The 23,072-nt window shown below is 36.8% G+C and overlaps 2 protein-coding genes across 4 annotated transcripts in view; both read left to right on the forward strand.

Moving 5' to 3' along the window:
- The window catches only part of LOC141400731 (putative methyltransferase NSUN7), a 617,414-nt gene that overhangs the window by 103,689 nt on the left and 490,653 nt on the right, over positions 1–23,072 (forward strand). For all 3 annotated transcript variants that reach the window (XM_073980175.1, XM_073980177.1, XM_073980176.1), the window contains exon 2: positions 10,254–10,537. In XM_073980175.1, coding sequence (XP_073836276.1) covers positions 10,254–10,537 — 284 coding nt within the window. The remainder of the gene's footprint in view (positions 1–10,253; positions 10,538–23,072) is intronic.
- LOC141400676 (failed axon connections-like) lies at positions 16,518–17,774 on the forward strand. The gene has a single exon (XM_073980046.1). The coding sequence runs from the start codon at positions 16,536–16,538 to the stop codon at positions 17,142–17,144; it is 609 nt and encodes a 202-aa protein (XP_073836147.1). The 5' UTR covers positions 16,518–16,535; the 3' UTR covers positions 17,145–17,774.

The following is a 23,072-nucleotide window of genomic DNA, read 5'->3' on the forward strand; positions in this document are numbered from 1 at the left end:
AAGTTTTTCTACATTTTGATATCACAAATTCCGAAATTACAGCTATTTTGGTTGGAAAATGGGATTAAAATCTTCAAAATACCCGTACCATTTTAATAAAATTTAGAATGTGGGTCGTTATTGATGTGTAGGTTTGCGATAATATTAATTTTCATATTAAAATTCTTTACTTGTATATTATTTCTTTTCCGCATACGAAGTAGAGGGCATTTTGCTAGTATGAAAATAAATCACAATCAATAGCACAATTATGTTAGAGTTAATCCAGAGATTGGAATTTGAAGAAAATATTTTAAATGGCGTTTCCAAAGGATCAGTTTTGGGTTCTCTCCTATTTTGCGTATACATAAATGACCTTTCCGACATGTCGGGAAGAACTGTCGCGAAAGTTTAAACCCCTGTCAATGCCATTTATATGCAGACTATGTTCGATTATATCTGGGTGCGAATACAAGAGACTTGCAAACAGCGTTTCTTAACATTAACCATGATTTAAACAACATTTTCGCTTGGGCTGAAAACAACAAACTGATAATAGATTGGAATTTGAAGAAAATATTTTAAATGGCGTTTCCAAAGGATCAGTTTTGGGTTCTCTCCTATTTTGCGTATATATAAATGATCTTTCCGACATGTCGGGAAGAACTGTCGCGACAGTTTAAACCCCTGTCAATGCCATTTATATGCAGACTATGTTCGATTATATCTGGGTGCGAATACAAGAGACTTGCAAACAGCGTTTCTTAAGATTAACCATGATTTGAACAACATTTTCACTTGGGCTGAAAACAACAAACTGAAAATATATTGGAATTTGAAGAAAATATTTTAAATGGCGTTTCCAAAGGATCAGTTTTGGGTTCTCTCCTATTTTGCGTATATATAAATGATCTTTCCGACATGTCGGGAAGAACTGCCGTGACAGTTTAAACCCCTGTCAATGCCATTTATATGCAGACTATGTTCGATTATATCTGGGTGCGAATACAAGAAACTTGCAAACAGCGTTTCTTAAGATTAACCATGATTTAAACAACATTTTCACTTGGGCTGAAAGCAACAAACTGAAAATAAATCCATCTAAATCAAAATACAGTATAATCTCGATACTCCGGACAAAAATATATAATTTTTAAGTTTAAATCTTTAATAATGACTTTTACTAGATAATAATCTGGTAAAATATTCATATTAAGCAAATATTATGGGTTGTTATTATGGGTAATCTCACTACTGACACCAATAGTTACGGAATTAGATTTAACTTATCTCCGTGTAGACGTTGTTTTATACCCCAGTGCGATTTGTAACAAATAAAGCAGGGTTCGTTTTAGATTACGTTTATACAATGCTTTATTTACTTTATTACACTTATTCGGAACCGACTTTAGATACTAAGCACACAGCTTATCTCTAGTTAGCACGCAGCTATTCATTAACCGATCTGTTCAGTTCAACTCATAAAACACAACTAACTCGCCGTTGCTGGTTCCACCTGTATTTATCTCAAGATCCCCTCGTTCAAGAAGTTTCTAGAACACATCTGGCAACACCACGAATCTGTGCAACGAACACACAGACGCATATTCGCACTAAGCGAACAACCACACTCACATACATGGGCAAAGATCAATACAAGTGGACAAGCACACTAATGACGTAATTACAACAACAAACAAATGCAAGAAGTAGCAAACTAAACGATAATTACATGAATATGGCAAAACAATCAAAAGCACATTAATGAAAGGTAAAGTAAAAGCTAGAATGATGAAGAGAATTCTACATGGTAGTTGTTGTTGCTTAAATAAAGTAACTGCGTAATAAAATTTTACGTTACATTTCAAATGTTTAAATTAACGGAAATTAAACTAAATTAACTTAAACCTAATAGCTACATTCGTAACATTGCCTCCCGCTTAAGCTAGTTCGTCCCGAATAGGCACAGTTCCCTCTCGGCGGTATGGGCATTGGTAACACTGCCTCCCGCTTAAGCCTGTGCCTCCTGACTAGACACAGTTCTCTTTCCGTAGTGGTGGCAACCGATTTAGATGTACGCTCTACGCCGTCGGCTTTGGACATTTGCTCTTCTGGACGACGTTGCTTTCTCTCCAGGAATCGCGACGTTATATCTTCTTTCTTTCTGGTTACCCTCCTAAGTGCCACCTCGTCTTCATCGGACTTGTCCTTCCTTGCTGTACGGCCTCTTTTCGATAGACCTTTCCTCGACGTACATCTTCGCTTTTTCCCCCTCGATGCCGGATTTTTCGGCTTTCCTACGGGCAAATTTTCGGCAGCTTCCACCTTCAGTGTACGGACATCGACAGCGATCCCGTCGGGATCTGCACTAAGGCGATGCTTGCTTTTCTCGTTGTAGCCCACACTTATCGGTATTTCCACATTGGATCATGTCATCACACGGTGCTTTATGTCCAGGTTGATGTCGAAGGCAATCATGTAGTCCACGCCATGTATAACTTCGTCCACAATATCGCCCACTATAAAATCGAAATTTACCGATTTTCTACCCATGCTCAGCCTTTGGTAGGCCTTTCCATGTACTGTTGCAGACTCGCAATTTGACTCCATTTAACGGCAATACCTTCCCTTTTACCAAATCCGGTCTAATAATGGACTTTGTTGCACCGGTGTCCAATGTCATGGTACGTAATACACCATTGATGAAGCCTTTAACCGTTAAGTTGTGATTCTCCTGCTGGACAATGGCTATAGAGATTGTGGGACCATCGTTTTCATCCTCTGCCAGCGGCCTTTCGTAATTGGCGGAATTTACTTTATCACCTGATGTCTCATTTTTCGGATTCTTGGCCGCAAGTTGGTCTTCGCTTTTCGAAGGAGGTGAGGCTTATCTGGGCCTTGGTCGTTGCAATCTGCATTCTCGTGCAATGTGCCCAGTTTTCCGACAGTTGTAGCAAGTCTTTCTGGTTTTTCCAGCCCCTCGTTTCACTTTATCTATTACCTGCATTAGTGCATCTTTCATTAGTTCGACAACGGTCTGGAGATTGTTGTCCTCAACTTCCAGCCTCCGCACATTGTAAGCTTTAGGTTACACCAGCATCCTCGCAGTTTCTTGGGCCAGGGCAATTGTCACGGTTTCTGCAAATGTTCCCATCTGTGGATCACGAATACCACTAGCAAATGTCTCAATCTTTATGTGGTCCACCAATGGATGTGTCTCTCCTGGATATGCCAACTGCGCCAACCGCTCTACTTCAGCCGCAAAGTCTTGCAAGGTCCCATTTGGCTTCTGGACTCTTCCCCTCAGTTCCATTCGGTAGATCTCTTGCTTGTGTTCACTACCGTACTTACGTTCAAGAGCAGCCATTATATCTCCATAGTTGTTCCTAGAAGCGGCGGGAATACTCTGTATTACCTCAGCAGCACCGCCCTGCAATGCCATAAGTAGTGATACAACCTTGTCGTCGTCGTTGCATGAATTTCCAGCAGCAAATGTCTCAAATTGTAATTTGAACACATTGAAAGAGGTAGAGCCGTCGAAAACAGGAGGCCTGATTCTTAACGTGTTATGAATAGCTCTCACTGGACCGCCTTTAATTTCCAGTTCCGACATTTTCTTCCCCAGGTTCCCAAATTTCTCGTAATGGGCCAGAAATTTCTCGTCAACAGACAAAATCTTTTTATCCAACTCTTTAATTTGTACCTCCACGGTTTCTACTCTCTTTTCAATCACCATCGTGATGTTCTCGTGTTTCTCGTTAATTGTTCTAGAATTTACCTCTAATTACTCTTCCATGCCTTTAGCGATTTTTCTAGAGTTCTCTTCTAATTTTTCCTCTAATTTCCTGGACATCTCTTCAAACATTTTACTGTAATTTTCTTCAACCATTCTACAATTTTCTGCCTTCATTTCCATTATAAGTCTAGAAGTTTATTCATTCTTTCTGGAAGTTTCTTCGCTCTTGCTGGAATTTTCTTCCATTTTCTTATTCATTTCCATGGAGCTTCCTTCTATTTTCCTAATTTCCACCATCATCATAGCCAGCATTGGTTTCAAATCGTCACCACTGGCAGCTACCGACGAAACTTCCTCAACACAGGATTCGCACTTTGCCGATAACTTGACTTCCTCCTTACTGTCGAACTCATATGCGTCGACGTTTATTCCACGGCGCTCGAACTCTTCCAACAAGCGTTTTTGTAGTTCGGTCTTGTTGCCAGTAGAAGACATCTCCAACTTACTTAGCTCCTTCTTCAAGTCTTCCACTCGTAGATCCTTAAACTTCATTATAGGATGATCGTAATCTCACTACTGACACCAATTGTTACGGAATTAGATTTAACTTATCTCCGTGTAGACGTTGTTTTATTCCCCAGTACGATTTGTAACAAATAAAACAGGGTTCGTTTTAGATTACGATTCTACAATGCTTTATCTACTTTATTACACTTATTCGGAACCGACTTTAATTACAAAGCACACAGCTTGTCTCTAGTTAGCACGCAGCTATTCTTTAACCGATCTGTTCAGTTCAACGCTTAAAACACAACTAACTCACCGTTGCTGGTTCCACCTGTAATTATCTCAAGATCCCCTCGTTCAAGAATCCTCTAGAACACATCTGGCAACACCTCGAATCTGTGCAACGAACACACAGACGCACATTCTCACTAAGCGAACAACCATACACACATACATGGGCGAAGATCAATACAAGTGGACAAGCACACTAATGACGTAATTACAACAACAAACAAATGCAAGAAGTAGCAAACTAAACGATAATTACATGAATATGGCAAAACAATCAAAAGCACATTAATGAAAGGTAAAGTAAAAGCTAGAATGATGAAGAGAAATCTACATGGTAGTTGTTGTTGCTTAAATAAAGTAACTGCGTAATAAAACTTTGCGTTACTTTTCAAATGTTTAAATTAACATTTATTTAAATTACATTCGTAACAATACGATAGTTCATCAGAGTTCGGACCGAATTCGGTCCGAAAGTTGGTAAAAACATCCGAATTTCAGTCAGAGAACACGTCAACCACGCCATATGACTTTCGTTCAAAGTTCGGACCGAATTCGGATCCGAACTCGGACGTATCATCCGACTTTCGGACCGAATTCGGTCCGAACTCTGATGTTTCTTCCGATTTTGGTTTGCTGGGTAGGGTTAATATATGAATGTCATGGTAGAATAAGAAAAGGTAGCAGCAATACACAGCTGACTGAACTGGGTTGTAACGTTAGTGTCAAATTTCATATGACATTTTATACATTTATTTCTATTCCGATGTACATTAGGGATATATATTTTTTGAGGAAAAAAAATATATCATTCGGAAAAAACCATTTCCCAGAAAGACCTCTTCATATCAATGATATGTAACCTCCTCCAAGTTCGAACGATAAGCCGCGCAGTAAATCCCTTGTAGAGGCGATACAACGTTTGTTACAATTTAAAAAAATAAAGCCCTAATAAACATGTGCTTCTTTGATTTCTAAAACAAAACATTGAAACAGCTTCTCCTTTTTCTATAAATTTCCAGCGACCCCAAACTTTTCTGCAAGAATTCTATTTTCTGCGAGAATTTATGCATTTAGTGGTATGATGTGGAAACATAAAAATTGAAAATGTAACGAATTTTCATTCATGTTTTCCAAAATATTCAACCAAATGTGAAAAATTATTAGTTTTTTAAATTCCAATAATTTATAGACATTTCCTTGTTTTGTTTACAAATACAACTGGCAGTAACGTTACAAACAAAAACAAATTCCTTTGTGGTTGTTGTTCGAGTTGTATTTGTTGTAGTATTAACTTTACCTTATATTTGTTCTACCATGTATGAATGTGGTTGTGGGTAAACGTACAATTAGTTAACGAAAATTACTAAATGGTTCATATTCTTATTGTATAAAGGGGTAGTGCTAAAGTTTTGAAGTTCGGTATTTAGATAGCAGTGGGCTTTTAGTGTAGAGATAAGGAGCAGGCTTCGAAATTCGTACTTATGTATACGAAAAGTACTGCACACTAACCTAAATTAAAATATCTTAAAAAACTGTTATATAGGGGCCATGTCAAAGCGTGCGCATTAAGTAACATTTTTTGAATAAAGTTTTTCTACATTTTGCTATCACAAATTCCGAAATTACAGCTATTTTGGTTGGAAAATGGGATTAAAATCTTCAAAATACCCGTACCATTTTAATAAAATTTAGAATGTGGGTCGTTATTGATGTGTAGGTTTGCGATAATATTAATTTTCATATTAAAATTCTTTACTTGTATATTATTTCTTTTCCGCATACGAAGTAGAGGGCATTTTGCTACTATGAAAATAAATCACAATCAATAGCACAATTATGTTAGAGTTAATCCAGAGATAGGAATTTGAAGAAAATATTTTAAATGGCGTTTCCAAAGGATCAGTTTTGGGTTCTCTCCTATTTTGCGTATATATAAATGACCTTTCCGACATGTCGGGAAGAACTGTCGCGAAAGTTTAAACCCCTGTCAATGCCATTTATATGCAGACTATGTTCGATTATATCTGGGTGCGAATACAAGAGACTTGCAAACAGCGTTTCTTAACATTAACCATGATTTAAACAACATTTTCACTTGGGCTGAAAACAACAAACTGAAAATAGATTGGAATTTAAAGAAAATATTTTAAATGGCGTTTCCAAAGGATCAGTTTTGGGTTCTCTCCTATTTTGCGTATATATAAATGATCTTTCCAACATGTCGGGAAGAACTGTCGTGACAGTTTAAACCCCGGTCAATGCCATTTATATACAGACTATGTTCGATTATATCTGGGTGCGAATACAAGAGACTTGCAAACAGCGTTTCTTTACATTAACCATGATTTAAACAACATTTTCACTTGGGCTGAAAGCAACAAACTGAAAATAAATCCATCTAAATCAAAATACAGTATAATCTCGATACTCCGGACAAAAATATATAATTTTTACGTTTAAATCTTTAATAATGACTTTTACTAGATAATAATCTGGTAAAATATTCATATTAAGCAAATATTATGGGTTGCAACCATTTTAAGACCGGAAGCAGCTTCCCTGACTACCAAATTTACGCCTTATATTCCTCCAGCGTAATTTAGGTGAATTTTGCTGATAACTTTTGTAATCTAACACTTCTCTGCGACAAGTGTATATTTGTGAACGTTGAGGGTTACGTCGTGGGCATTTCAGGTGACGATATATTGATTTCCCTTGTCCAAATGCATTCATCTCATTATGGGGAATATTTAGCGATTTCTATGAATATTAACAAATGACTTCATCTCGTTGACGAAATCAAAAAGAAACATTGTTTTATATAAATATTATAGCTTACGAATAAGACAAAATGTAAGTTAAAGCTATTAGTTCCATAACTGCGAGAATGCAGTACAACACTCCTTAGTTACCGTTGATTTTGAATGTCAAGGAAAGAAAATAAGAGGACCATACTTTTTACATACTTTGTTTTAAATTTATTGAAATTCCTATATAAGCACTCTACTCGTTTCCTCGTTTAGCTATAAATCCCAATGAAAACTGACCTATTAATCACAACGCTTTAAATGATTTAAACATTTCTAGGTAAAATATCCTTAGAATACATTATATGCCCTAAGGGATTTTCTCACTAATAGGCGGGCTTGACCTAATTCCTTTCGAGGAAAGGACAACTCAACATCGTTTTAAATACTGTTGCTTGTCATGCCAGTCATCAATGGTTGAACGATAGAAAAATTATTTGACAAATTCTGATAGCTAATTCCACATTGACTGTCTAACTGAGTTGACAGTGGATTTCTAAGTCGAGATTTGGACTGAAAACTTTGAAAATTCAAGGTTTTATTCTAATGCGAATATCTACGCTTCTATTAAGAGTATTCCAAAAGCGAAGCCTATCAATGGATGCCAAGTAGGGTGGGGTACCATTTTCTTACTTGAATTATAATGAAGAATATCACAGCTCTGTTGTGTACATTAGGGTTATGACTTTTTGACATTTTTCCTCAAAAATGATTTCCTGTAGCAGGGATGAATGAACTTTTGCCTATTAATCGCGAAGTCGCGAAAAAAGTCACTTTGAAAGTCGCGAAAAAAGTCGCGAAAAAAGTCACTTTGAAAAAATTTAAAATTTTTTGTTTTTTGTTAAAAAATTATATTTTTGAATAAAAGCGTTTACGACATTTTTACGATTCTCAGAATTGAAGAAAAATAGTGAGAAATAAATTTTATGTCATTTTAATTATCTCATGTGGCTCTAAAGTTTATTTTCAATTATATATCTGTTTTCAGTGACTTCCAAAAATTGTCCATAATTTTGATAAATTCAAATTTTAAAATCATTTTGTGCGTGAGGTTTTTTCACGGAATGACCTTATAATTAAGATTTTATGTAATCTTATGGCAAAACTCGTCACGCTATGATACAGGGATATGAGGTTGTAAAAAAGTCATAACCCTAGTGTACATATCAACAAAAGAAAACTATAATAATCAACACATTCCCAATTGCATTACCGGGGACCTGATAGTGAAACTAGACCATCTGAGTTTTAAATTAATACCAAATGTGTTGACATTGATGGTAAAATATCAGTGTTATTGCAAAATTCAATTTTAATATTTTGAAGTATTTATTTTAATAGCAAATGCCTTTGCTTCTCTCTTTTTAATTATTATGACCGTAGTGTTGTTATTATTGTTTGTTGTATATTTATACTGGGCTGAATCGGTCAGTGTTTCAATGAAAATAAAACTAATTTATTTAATTTTTTCTCAACGTTTCGTTGGTTGTATTCCAACTTCATCAGGAGATTTATTTATTGAAAAATCCTATAACAAAGAACCATCATGTATATTCCATCAGATCACAGTGTGGGATATTCGCTTTTGTTTTCTTACTTACAATTAGTTATTTTCTCATATTCTTGTAGATGATTCTTATTATACTAAAAAAACGGGACATCACAACACGAATTTTTGTACAAATAAAAATATAATCAACAAAATGTAATAAATATTGCAGCAAAAAAACTTAATACTAAAATCACAGCACCGTACTTTTCAAAATATTGCAATCGAATATTGCAGTTTTGTGTTATCTTTATCTTCCTTCGTATTCATGGATGTGTGTATTCTCTCCTGTATTCTGAGTCTCTCCAGAGTGTATCTCTTATTTTCTTTTTTCTCTTTATCTCTCCTGCAAAAAGTTAGCCCTAAGTCTTTTGGTATAAAACTCAATGTGGGTGAAAACCTTAGTATTTCTATAAAATAAATATTTACCAGTGAAATGCGTATGTGTATGTATGTGTAGTGGTGTAGGGAATCACATAGTCGGGCGGTCCGACCACGGCTTTGCTCACTTGTATTGGTACCAATAAGTATAAGTCTACGACTATTATTTCGATGCGTTACAAACTTTTTGGTTCAAAACCAACTAAAATACCCCTTTCACATAGTGGTGTAGGATATAAAAAGTCGGCGTCCTAAATAAGTACCTAGGGTCGGAGACATAACCCCCCTTGTTCCGCAAATTAATTTTAAAACCGTAGGGTAGAAATTTAATGCACACCAAAATTAAAAACTATAAAGAAAAATGACCATCGATTAAAACCGCACCTGTAACTCTTTTGTCGATTTGGCGACAAAAATCGGTTACATTAAAACGCAAAATTTTCAATGTAGAACTTAGCTACTACAGTAGTCCGATTCTCTAACTCGTTTCTTGAGTTACCGTCAAAAATCCGTAAAATTAAAATGCTAATAAATTCGGTAATAACCGATATTTTTTCGGTAAGTTAGCGCCCAAAAGAATGTGCCCGTAAAGTTTTACGATGGCAATTGCGTTGTCAACTTTTATTTGAACTTTTCATTTACAATATTGCGTTTCAATTTTACCGACATTTGTCGGTGACTCAAAAAAATGAGTTAGAGAATCGCACTACTCACCCCAAAACAGAAGTTTAAGGTTTAGCTACTTCTAAATAAAATATTGTACAATTTTCAAATTTTGGATTGAGAAATGAAAAAATAAACTTTAGAACGTTGCGATTTACAATTCTATTGCAAGTCAAGCAAATTTTCACTGCATTTTTATTACATTACCAAAATGAATTAATTAATTAAAAGTTGTCAGATCTGGAGGTTACAAATTTGAAATAATATAACTTTCTTATTTTACTATACATTATTTTAGTAATAAATTTATTAAGTGAGATTGATTATCACTTCATTACAGAAATTATGACGAACTTATGCGGCACAAAGAAAAGCCCATTTTCGATTCCTCACACATCCAACGCTTTTCACCAGCTTCAAGTCCATCGAACGGCATATTGGACGAGCACAGGAAGAAATGTCATCAGATCATTGTTAAAAGTAATATTAAAGTAAACATTATATGGACACTGGAAGACATCACTAAAGCCGCCAAACTTTTAAAAAAACCGCCTCAGAATGTTGAATTTTCAAATGAATATGAGATGAGAAAAGTCTATTCTTTGATTTATGATGTTTTCAGATGTAAGTACTTTCTTTTTAGGAAATTATACAACTAAATTAAGTTTATTTGTTTATTTATTCAATCAATACAAAGAAAGAAAACAAATGCCAATTATACATGTATTGGAGATTACATTAAAAACTTAAGCTATGCTGTTAAAGTTATAAGCTCATAACTAAAATCTATACGAGTACAGCACAAATTAAATCAAAAAGTTTGATAAATATTATTACGAATGTAACTGATAGGTTTAAGTTAATTTAGTTTAATTTCCTTTAATTTAAAAATTTGAATTGTAACGTAAAGTTTTTATTACGCAGTTACTTTATTTAAGCAACAACAACTACCACGTAGAACTCTCCTCATTATTCTAGATGTTACTTTACCTTTTATTAATGTGCTTTTGTTTGTTTTTGCCATAGTCATGTAATTATCGTTTAGTTTGTTACTCCTTTATTTCTTGCATTTGTTTGTTGTTGTAATTACGTCATTAGTGAGCTTGTCCAATTGTATTTGTCTTTCCCCATGTATGTCAGTATGGTTGTTCGCTTAGTGCGAATGTGCGTCTGTGTGTTCGCTGCACAGATTCGAGGTGTTGCCAGATTTTCTGGATAATTCTAGACCAAGGAGATTTTGGGTATAAATAGCGTTAGGAACGGCAACATTGAGTAGTTGTGAATTTTATACCGAAGTGTAAACCTCGACTAGTAAAGAAGTAAAGTAAAGCTGTGTACTTAGCTATGACAGTCAGCTCCGAATAAGTGTAATAAATTAAATAAAGCATTGTAGAAACGTAATCTGAAACGAACCCTGTTTTATTTGGTGCAAATCGTATCGGGGAATAAAACAACGTCTACACGGAGATAAGTTAAATCTAATTCCGTAACAATTGGTGTCAGTAGTGAGATTACGATCATCCTACAATGAAGTTTAAGGATCTACGAGTGGAAGACTTGAAGAAGGAGCTAAGTAAGTTGGAGTTGTGTTCTACTGGCAACAAGACCGAACTACAAAAACGCTTGTTGGAAGAGTTCGAGCGCCGTGGAATAAACGTCGACGCATATGAGTTCGACAGTAAGGAGGAAGTCGAGTTATCGGCAAAGGGCGAATCCAGCGTTGAGGAAGTTTCATCGGTAGCTGCCAGGGGTGACGATTTGAAATCAATGCTGGCAATAATGATGCTGGAAATTAAGAAAATAGAAGGTAGCTCCATGAAAATGAAGAAACTTCCAGACTTATGGCGGAAATGAAATCTGATAACTGTAAGATGTTGGAAGAGATGTCCAGAAAGAGTGAAGAAAATTCCAGGAAATTAGAGGAAAAATTAGAAGAGCTCTAGAAAAATCGCTAAGGGCATGGAAGAGAAATTAGAAGTAAATTCTAGAACAATTAACGAGAAACTCGAGAACATCACGATGGTGATTGAAAAGAGAGTAGAGAACGTGGAGGTACAAATTAAAGAGTTGGATAAAAAGATTTTGTCTGTTGACGAGAAATTTCTGGCTCAAGATGAGAAGATTCTGGGCATAGAGAAGAAAATGTCGGAACTGGAAATCAAAGGTGGCCCAGTAAAAATCAAGCCTCCTGTGTTCGACGGCTCAACCTCTTTCAATGTGTTCAAATTACAGTTCGAGACAGTGGCTGCTAGAGATTCTTGGAACGACAACGAAAAGGCGGTATCACTCCTTATGGCATTGAAGGGTGATGCTGCTGACGTATTACAGAGTATTCCCCCCGCTTCTAGAAACAGATATGGGGATATAATGGCTGCTCTCGAACGTAAGTGCGGTGGCGAACATAAGCAAACCATCTACTTAATGGAATTAAGGGGAAGAATACAGAAGCCAAATGAGACCTTACAGGACTTCGCAACGGAGGTAGAACGTTTGGTGCTAATGACGTATCCAGGAGAAAACCATCCATTGTTGGACCGTATGAAAATCGAAATTTGTGAATGGTATACGTGAATGGTATACGTGACCCCGAGATCAAACGTGCAACGTATGCGTCACCAAAATCGTCATTTGCTGAAACCGTGTCGTACGCCCTTACACAAGAGACGGCAAGAATAATCACCAATCCCCAGACTCACAAGGTCCGTAAACTTGATACCGAGTTCGATGAACCCAAATATCGTGTTAACGAGATCGAGGCAGCAGTGAAGCGGGCACTAAAAGGAAGGTATACGGCAGCACCAACTAAGGCCAAGGGTAGGTGTCACAATTGCGACAAAATGGTTCATTTTGCGCGTGAATGTAGAGCGAAGCGCAAGCGATCGAGGTCATTGTCACCACGCCCGTCAAAAGAAAATAAAAGAGTGGCTCAACGTTCCACAAATGAGTCACCGTTAAACTAAATCGAGCCAGTCCAGCGGGGCATGAACTGGCTCCCATCGACGACGGCCCCACAATCTCCATAGCGATTGTACAGCAGAAAAACCACAACCTTACAACAACTGGTTACATCAATGGCGACAAGCGGATTCTGACCTTGGATACAGGCGCATCAAAGTCAATCATCAGATCAGATCTGGCAAAAGGAAAGATAACGCCACTAAATGGAGTCAGATTGCGCACAGCAACGGGGGAGCCTGCGGCAGTACTTGGAAAGTTAACCGTGAGACTTACTATTGCCAATAAATCGGTCGATTACGAGTTTATAGTGGCTGATATCGTAGACGAAGTTATAATAGGCGCAGATTTTATGATTGCCTTTGGTCTTAATCTGGATATGAAAGAACGTGTGATGACATGGTCCAATGTGGAAATTCCATTAAATATGGGTTACGAGGAAAACACATCTATTAGACACCTGACTACGGAACATCCAGAGATTATACCGCCTTGTGCCGAAACATTGATATGGGTACCAATGGATGGAGATTGTGGAGTCGGAAAATTGTGGGTGGTGGAACCAGCGGAAAACAAAAATAGTAACATCTTAATAGCGAATGCCCTGGTGAAAAGCAACGATGATGGATTGATTCCAGTTAGAGTTTTGAACCTGTCAGACAAACAAGAACAAATTTGTCAATTTTCCGATGTTGGACAATGTACACCAGCTGAAGCTGTAATCAATTTGGAAAATAACACCGAAAAATCAGCAGCCATGGTAAAGAAGCTCATCGATGGTTACATCAAAGAGTGGACACACAACTTATCACCTTCCGAGAAGAACAAGGCCAAGCAGTTATTATTATCGGTGGTGTAACATGAAATAAACATGGCAGACGCAAGAACAATAAAACAGGCCCCAAGAAGCGTTCCACTGGCAAAAAGGGACGAAGTCCAGAAGTTGATAAGCGAAATGGAGGACAGTGGGGTGATCGAACCGTCGTCGAGTCCCTGGTGTTCCCCAGTAGTTCTGGTCAAGAAGATAGATGGAAGTACCAGAGTTTGTGTGGATTACAGAAAACTAAATGATCTCACCAAGAAAGATAGCTAGCCGCTCCCAAGAATCGATGACACACTAGACACCTTAGCCGGGACGTCATGTTTCTCTACCCTCGATCTGCAGAGTGGTTACTGGAAGGTAGAGATAGCCGAAAAAGATAAGGAAAAGACAGCGTTTGGCGTTAACGGCGGTCTCTGGCAATTTAATGTCATGCCATTAGGGCTCTGCAACGCCCCGGCCAGCTTTGAAAGGCTGATGGAGCGGGTGCTGAAAGGGTTGCAGTGGAAGTCGTGCCTTATATACTTGGATGACATCATAGTCATGGGACAGACCTTCGACGAACACCTCACGAATTTAAGGAATGTACTCCAGCAGCTATCGTCTTCGGGCCTGAAACTGAACCCGAAGAAGTGTAGCCTCTTCCAGCGAGAGGTAAAGTTCCTGGGGCACCATGTGACGACGGAGGGCATATCGACGGATAGCGAGAAGATTAAAGCCGTCAGAGACTGGCCGCAGCCTCGAAACCTCCATGCGAAGTTTTCTGGGTCTCTGCACCTATTACCGTCGGTTTGTCCCCAATTTTGCCAGCATTGCCGCAAGCTTACACCGATTGACTCAAAAAGGGCAGAAATTTCTGTGGAGCAGCGATCAGGAAGAGGCATTCCAAAAACTCAAAGACATGCTCTGCACAGGCCCTCTTTTGGCGTACCCTGTACCGGGCGGTAAGTTTGTGTTGGACACTGACGCCAGTGCATACGGGATCGGTGGTGTCCTTTCCCAGGAAATGGACGGCCAAGAAAAAGTCATCGGTTACTACAGCCGAACATTGTCAAAGCCTGAGAGGAATTACTGTGTGACGAGGAGAGAGCTGCTGGCAGTTGTGGAGAGCATCAAACACTATCACAAATACCTGTATGGACAGCCCTTCCTGCTAAGAACCGATCATTCCGCTCTGCGGTGGCTGCTCCAGTTTAAGAACCCGGAAGGTCAATTGGCCCGTTGGATAGAGAGGCTTCAGAGTTATGACCTAAGTATCGAGCACAGAAAAGGTGGAAAACACGGTAATGCTGATGCCCTGTCTCGTCGGCCATGCAAAATTAGATGTAGACATTGCTTGAAGGCTGAAAGCAAAGCAAGTATCGTCGATGTCCGGCTACTGCAGGTTGAGTCCGGCGAGGATTGGTCGGCGGAACAAAGAAAAGATCGCACCCTAGGCAAAATAATTTCTGCTATGGAAATGGGCGAACGCCCTAGTCGAAAGCCCCCTTTTGAAATCTTATTGGGCCCAGTGGAACAGTCTACTTCTAATAGATGGGTGCCTACATCGTAAGTGGGAAAACAAAACGTAACTTGATCGTCGTACCAGACTCCAAAATAAAAGACGTCTTGTCAGAGTTTCACGATGGGCCAAGTGGAGGACACCTTGGTGTAACAAAGACTGTTGAAAAGATAAAGCAGAGGTTCTACTGGGTCGGCTGTCAGAAATCCATTGCAGACTGGATTGCCAATTGTGAGAGGTGTATAAGAGCTAAAGGTCCAACCCGGAAGAGTCGAGGCCACATGCAACAGTATAATTCAGGAGCTCCATTTGAAAGAATCGCAATGGATGTGGCTGGACCGTTTCCAATAAGCAACTCTGGGAACCGGTATGTCTTAGTGGTCATGGATTACTTCAGCAAATGGCCAGAGGTTTATGCCATTCCCAACCAGGAAGCCAAGACAATAGTGGATGTGTTCATCAAGAACTGGATTTGTCGCTATGGTGTCCCATCCGAGGTTCATTCCGATCAAGGAAGAAATTTTGAGTCAGCGATCTTCAAAGAAATGTGTGACACCTTCGGAATCAAGAAAACGAGGACAACGCCCCTGCATCCACAATCAGATGGCATGGTGGAAAGATTTAATCGCACCCTGGAAGAGCATCTACGAAAGGTGGTAGATAGCGGCCAAAGAGACTGGGATGAGCATATTCCAAAATTCCTACTAGCCTATAGGACGGCCATTCATGACTCCACATCTCGAACCCTAGCCTGAATTTTGTTCGGGAATGAATTGAAGCTGCCTGGTGACGTGATCTTCGGTGCCACACCAAACCCCGAAATTGATAACGATGAAAACAGTCAAAACTCTTTCAGTGAAGTCCACGATGCAGTACGCCATCGGATAAAAATGGTCAGCAATCGCATGAAGGCGAGGTACGATCGAGCGGCAAATACTAATGGGTTCCAAGAAGGGCAACTGGTACTATTGTTCAACCCACAACGGAAAAAAGGACTATGCCCCAAATTACAAACGCACTGGGAAGGCCCCTACAAGGTAGTCACGAAAATAAATGACGTCGTGTATCGCATACAGAAGAGCGACAGCCCTAGATAAAAGATGAAGGTGGTACATCTAGAACGGTTGGCCCGCTATGGAACGAGAACTGTGCCAGGTTATGAGGAACAGGCTTAAGCGGGGGGCAGTGTTACCAATGCCCATACCACAGAGGGGGAACTGTGCCTATTCGGGACGAACAGGCTAAGCGGGAGGCAATGTTACGAATGTAACTGATAGGTTTAAGTTAATTTAGTTTAATTTCCCTTAATTAAAAAATTTGAATATATCAGGAAATTAATTTGAGAAATGTCTGCCGCCGAAGTTTCTAACAATCCTGCTGTGGAAAATAAGCTAGAAGATGGCGCCGCCCAAACTGAAAACGAAAATGCATCAGAAAAAACTGAAAATGTCGTAGACACCGGTAACGCCCAAGACGATAATGCAGAGAAACAAGACGCTGCTGTCGAGGATACGAAGAAGGAATCTGAAACCGCGACAGTTACCGCAAAAGCTGAACCCGCACCAAAGTGCAATGTTCATAAAACAAATTTCGAAAAGGATATGATTTATCTTTATCAATTCTCTAGAACGCCGTTATTGCCATCTCTATCCCCATACTGCCTTAAAGTAGAAACCTGGCTTCGTCTTGCTGGACTTAAATACGAGAATGTGGACCATAAGATGAGATTCCGTTCGAAGAAGGGTCAACTTCCCTTTATCGAATTAAATGGTGAAGAAATTGCTGATTCAGCTATAATTATTAAGGATTTGTCGTCAAAATATGGCAAAGACTTAGATGCTGGACTGACAACAGAGCAGCGAAATGTATCATACGCCATGATAGCAATGTTGGAAAATCATTTGATCTGGATCATATTCTATTGGCGAGCCAAGTTCCCAGATAATGTCCTCTAGGGATACAAGGTGAATTTGCAGCATGCCTTAGGACTGCGTTTACCCAATTCTATCTTGAATTTCTTTTTCAAAATAACATTCGGAAGAAAGTGGTTCCAGGGTACCAAAAAACTTAAAGCTCATGGAATTGGTGTACATAGCGCTGAAGAAATCGAAGAATTTGGCAAAAATGATCTGAAAGTACTTAGCGAAATGTTGGACTGCAAGCCATTCTTCTTCGGAGATGAACCCACCACCCTAGATGTTGTTGCATTTGCAGTATTATCACAGCTTCATTTCTTGTCAAAGGATGTGCAGTACGCTTTGCGAGATTTCATGACCGAGAAATGTCCAAATCTTGTTGGTCATGTTTCTCGCATGAAAGACAGATGTTTCCCCGATTGGGATGAAATATGTACAAAGTTGGATTTAAATGCACACATACAGAAACCAGAACCTGAAAACAAAGAGGGAAAAGAAGGTGAAATGGAAAAGTCAAAAGAACAAGAAAATGAAGTTGACAAAAACGAAAAAGAGCTGGAAAAGGAAAAAACAAACGAGAAAGAAATTTCTGAAGAGAACAAGGAAAAAGAGGATTCAAAATAAATAGCTCCTGCTTTTGCAGACATGCAAATGATGAGTATGCATTGACTACTGCATTATAAATAAAATATGCAAATTGGACCCTTATATAAATATACCATAGCATAAAATTATATAATATACACTTAAGGAAAGTGACTAGTTAAAAGCTAATTAACTTCTGACGATTGAAGATGATTCATAAATTTCCATTTGAAATCGAAAATATCGATAGCATTTTTGAAAAATAAGTATTTTTATAGTTTTAAAAGTAAAGAAATTGTGTGCAAATATTAATGTAATCAGACTTATTTAACTTAAGTTATTTTTACAAATGTTTCGATATTAAATGTTTTCCTAACTTTTTATCATATACATCCACATGATTTTTTATTCATTGATTCTTATCAGAAAGAAAGCAACGCATCCAAAACCACCCATCTCTCTACTCTACACTAGCTTGTTGTATAATTTTATTTTGCATGACATACATCCATCTCATTAACAATGCTCAAAAGCTAATATTTACATAAAATTTAAGACATGAATGGGAATTTTTTTATACCCATACCCAAAGGTGCTACTGCGGAATAAATGTAGTTATAAGTTCACATACATCTAAAGGAGGTACACCGATAATTATATTCATCATCACATTAGATACGGACATGTAGAATAATAAACGTAAAGTTTTTATTACGCAGTTACTTTATTTAAGCAACAACAACTACCATGTAGAACTCTCCTCATTATTCTAGATGTTACTTTACCTTTTATTAATGTGCTTTTGTTTGTTTTTGCCATAGTCATGTAATTATCGTTTAGTTTGTTACTCCTTTATTTCTTGCATTTGTTTGTTGGAATTACGTCATTAGTGAGCTTGTCCAATTGTATTTGTCTTTCCCCATGTATGTGAGTATGGTTGTTCGCTTAGTGCGAATGTGCGTCTGTGTGTTCGCTGCACAGATTCGAGGTGTTGCCAGATTTTCTGGATAATTCTAGACCAAGGAGATTTTGGGTATAAATAGCGTTAGGAACGGCAACATTGAGTAGTTGTGAATTTTATACCGAAGTGTAAACATCGACTAGTAAAGAAGTAAAGTAAAGCTGTGTACTTAGCTATAACAGTCAGCTCCGAATAAGTGTAATAAATTAAATAAAGCATTGTAGAAACGTAATCTGAAACGAACCCTGTTTATTTGGTACAAATCGTACCGGGGAATAAAACAACGTCTACACGGAGATTAGATAAATCTAATTCCGTAACAATATATATTTATGTATGTACATATGCAAATACAAACAAATATATAAAACGGCCCCCAGCCATATGAATATTGAAATAACTAAAATAAAATAAATGATACCATAGCTATAGGTTCAACGGGAATGTTTGAAATAACATTTTCCAGCACTTTCGATATTGAAGGCAGAACAGAAATAGACCTATAGTATTCAATAGGTCTGCCATCACTTTTAGGGATAGGAACAACTCTTTACAACTTCCATGCAACCGGAAAAACAGAAAACGTTAGAATTGAGTTATTTACATGCAGGAAAAATCCTGAAATAATAGGAAATATCATTTTAATAAATTTAATAGGAATAGCCAAAGGCGTTCGATTTTACAGAATTTACTGCTACGGACCTTTCTTATTATAGACTTAGTCATGTTTTTAAAACGAGTATATTTCTTCCAAATTTCGTCAGAGGCCTAAGGTATAAACTTTAAGATCTGTCTCTTTGTCTTATAGCTTGTTTGATTTCGTCGGAATTCATCCAATGATAATTATTAGAGCCTGATTGGACCCTCACCGTAGGAACAAACGAATGAAGCATGCTTACTAAATCATCCAATTTAGATAATTGAGAGATAACATCAGTTGCAGAATAAAAAGACGTAATATCGAAATCATTAACTATATTAGAAACATATTCTATTTTATTCTCTGAAATCAATCCAATTTTGCCTCTCATGTGGTACAAACTCAATAGAAAGAAAAATCATACTATGGCACGAGGAAAAAAGGGAAATTGTAACTGATTTTTGTGTTTCACGTAAGATATTTGACTTATCAGTAGACATCGGATTTTAGTATGTTTTTTATTTCTAAATTCAAATTTTGGATCTAGGCGTTTTGAGGGTCAATTTTTCGATATTTGGTGTCATATCAAAAACATGCAAAAAATATGCTAAATATGCAAGTGTTTTTTGACGAAAATCGTCAATTAAATTTTGAAAATCATCAAAAAAGCGTTCTAAATTATGGTTTTTGACGTTTAACCTAGTTTTTTGCAGATTATTATGTTATTGAGACACTCCAGATATTCCGCCGCAGCAATAAATCTGGACTAATAAGACTTAAATCAGTTTTCACAAGCTGAGAAAATGTCAAATAACCCAGCATTCCTATTACATCATAAGTTGCTTCCTATATAAATGTAGGTAATGGAAAAATTTCAAAAACTCAATCAGAAATGTCAAAATTAACGTGTCCAAATATGGTGATAGTTTCTACTCGGCCAAAATTGTCTAATAGAAAAACAAAGGAGCTAGAATTAGTCATCGCAATTTTTGTTTAGATAAAAGCGGAATTTTATGTATTTTTTTGGAAAAAGGGTTCGTTTTTTAGAACAAAATGGGAAAAAGTACTAGAGTACCATTTACGATTCCAGGTTCTGGAATACAACTATAGTTAGAAGTATAAGTTTTGAATATCCACATATTAGATTTGAAAATATTTTATAGTGTTTAGACCTTTATTCAGTATATGTAGACATTGCAGTATTGGCAATTTTTGTTCTTTGTGGTCAAAAAGCTTCTTTGGAAAAATGTCCTAACTGCCGCTTTAATATTGATGACATGGTTTTAGTTTAATGCACTAAAAATACATAATTTTATATGTATATTGTACGCATACAACGGCTTAATGCAGAATTGGGAAATGTTCACTCCTCGGCGAAAAGTAATTCATTATTGTTATACCCATCCACGATGAATAATAACCAAAATGAAGGACACCCAATGATTAGTGCAAAATGACATCACTGAGAAAAACCACACAATAGCGTGGTAGTGGTAAAATAAGTCAAAAACCTTCGAATTATCTTTAACATGGCAAAACCACTCACATATTTCAGCTAGAAAAGCATTTGGAATGCTAAAAAATACAGTTCATTTATTCCTGCTAAAGGAAAACAATTTTGATAACACAGTCGAAAAGTCATAAGCCTTTTGTGTATACAATTAATTAACTTATACCTGACCGTGTACTCGATAATTTGTACTAATTATTACAAATGCTTCGAATTTTGACAGTTGTTTAATGGAGAAGTTGCTGTAAAAATTGTTTCAGCAACATTTAGTAAAAATTATGGAGTACAAGGATATAACACCTTTTATAATAGTACGTTTATATATAACAAGATTTAACAAACCCACTGGGTTTTAAATGTCAATTCCATTACATATACGTCAAACAAATCCTGGTGAAGAAGGTTAACCCTGCAAAAGGCTTTAATATAAACATGGCCTAACACATTAGTCTTGTTGTCTAGGATATAAATAAATATATTAAGAAAAATATTCGCCGCAATATTGTCATTAAAGTTGCCAAAGGCACAATACACCTAAAAGGCATAGATTTCAAGGAATCTTAATTTCCAAAAAAATGAAATTTCACTTCTGTCCCGTGTTTAGCTTACATACTGATGTAAAGTTAAAAAACGTCATATTTCTAGCTCTACTTTCACAATCTGATTGGCTTTTTCTGTAATTTGGGAAAATTTAGTCTTGTTGCATGGTAAAAAGTAAGGAAAGACACAAATACGGGCAATGCCAATAAAAATGTCTTTATTTCATTTAAAAGTTCGGTATTAGAAATTAGAATTTAAAAAAGTATTATTATATAACTACCACGAGTGATTTAATCATAGAAAGTAATTTATTTTCTTTACTATTCGTTAATCCGGACAATTTGATAATTCGTACATCGCCGAAACCTGTGGTGTAGGGATTATCGAGATTATACTGTATATATGTTGGCAATATCCAAATCTGAAACGATTCTTACCAAAATAAACAGGCATCGCGCTAGAGCCAAAAAAATCTCCAATTTTTATGCGAATTGGTCTATAAATGTGACCTGTACTCTGTTTTCAAAATGGCATGGCCAGATGGAAAAATGCGAATCTATGCAGATCATCAAAGAAACTGTGGGTCTATTTCGTTTCCTTTTGCATGTTGCAAACTCATTCACTAAGACATAATACCCTTAGGGGAATAAAATATGGTTATCAGTGCAATCATGAATAAAAATTCCGTGCGGAATTTGTTTCTTTTCCCCAATTTCACAATTTTTTATTTCCATATTTATGCCCAAAAAGGGAATATTTTTGATGATTCGACTAGAGTATGCCGTAATGAATCTAATCTAGTAGTTTTCATCTTTTAACAAATATTGTTTTTAAAAGAATTTCACTTTCTAAAATTATTTCCCGTGCGGAAAATTCAGAGGGAAATATTCATGATTGCCCTGTATATGTTTTTATATGTTATAAGTTTTTAGTAAAATATGAAAGATTTTATGTAATATTTATTTTTTTCTTAGTTTTAATTTCTAGTTCATTTGTTATTCTCTCAGACTTTCCAAATTTAATTTGACTGTTTTCGTCAAAAAAATTAGTAGCATATTTTGCATTTTTTTGGCATATTTTGTGCTTATGCAAAAAAATAAAAAATATGAGCCTGTCATTACATTCAGTTTTCTTCAAAACGAATTTTGGTCCAATCAGAATTTTCGTATCTTTATTAATAAAAAATATGCAAAATCCGATGTCTACTTATCAGGAAATAATCTAACAATGATGTGCTACCCGTGGATCTGCTAAATGCGTTGGTAATGAATTATGCATACAATGATTTTACCCACTCAAATAAGTTATAATTGAAATCTCCCATAACAATTATGTTGGAAAACTTATCAAAGATGTCCGCATGTATGTTTTCGAACACATCATCGCACCATTAGGTAAATATATTTCTACAAATAGTGATTCACAAGTACTGTATTGCATGCCTCTGAATTCAACTTTATACCGTAATTGCTTAGAAATATAAAGACATACCTCACCGTGAGGAGTATGATCATTTCTTATTAGGTTATAATTCTGAAGGTTCAAGGAGCTTGAGAGCACATAAGAGTTGAACCAAGCCTCTGAAATTCCTACCCTTAAATTCTTCTAGTTTAGCGTTGGAGAATGAAGGACAAAGGCTTTGTACATTGATGTGCCCAATATTAAGGTTTTTAGAGAACGAACTAGTGAGATTTTGCAAGAGATTGTTTCCAGTAGCTTTAGGACCAAGAT

The sequence above is a fragment of the Musca autumnalis genome, unplaced genomic scaffold, assembly GCF_047663935.1.
Source record: "Musca autumnalis isolate F117 unplaced genomic scaffold, ASM4766393v1 scaffold_4, whole genome shotgun sequence".
NCBI lineage: Eukaryota > Metazoa > Arthropoda > Insecta > Diptera > Muscidae > Musca > Musca autumnalis.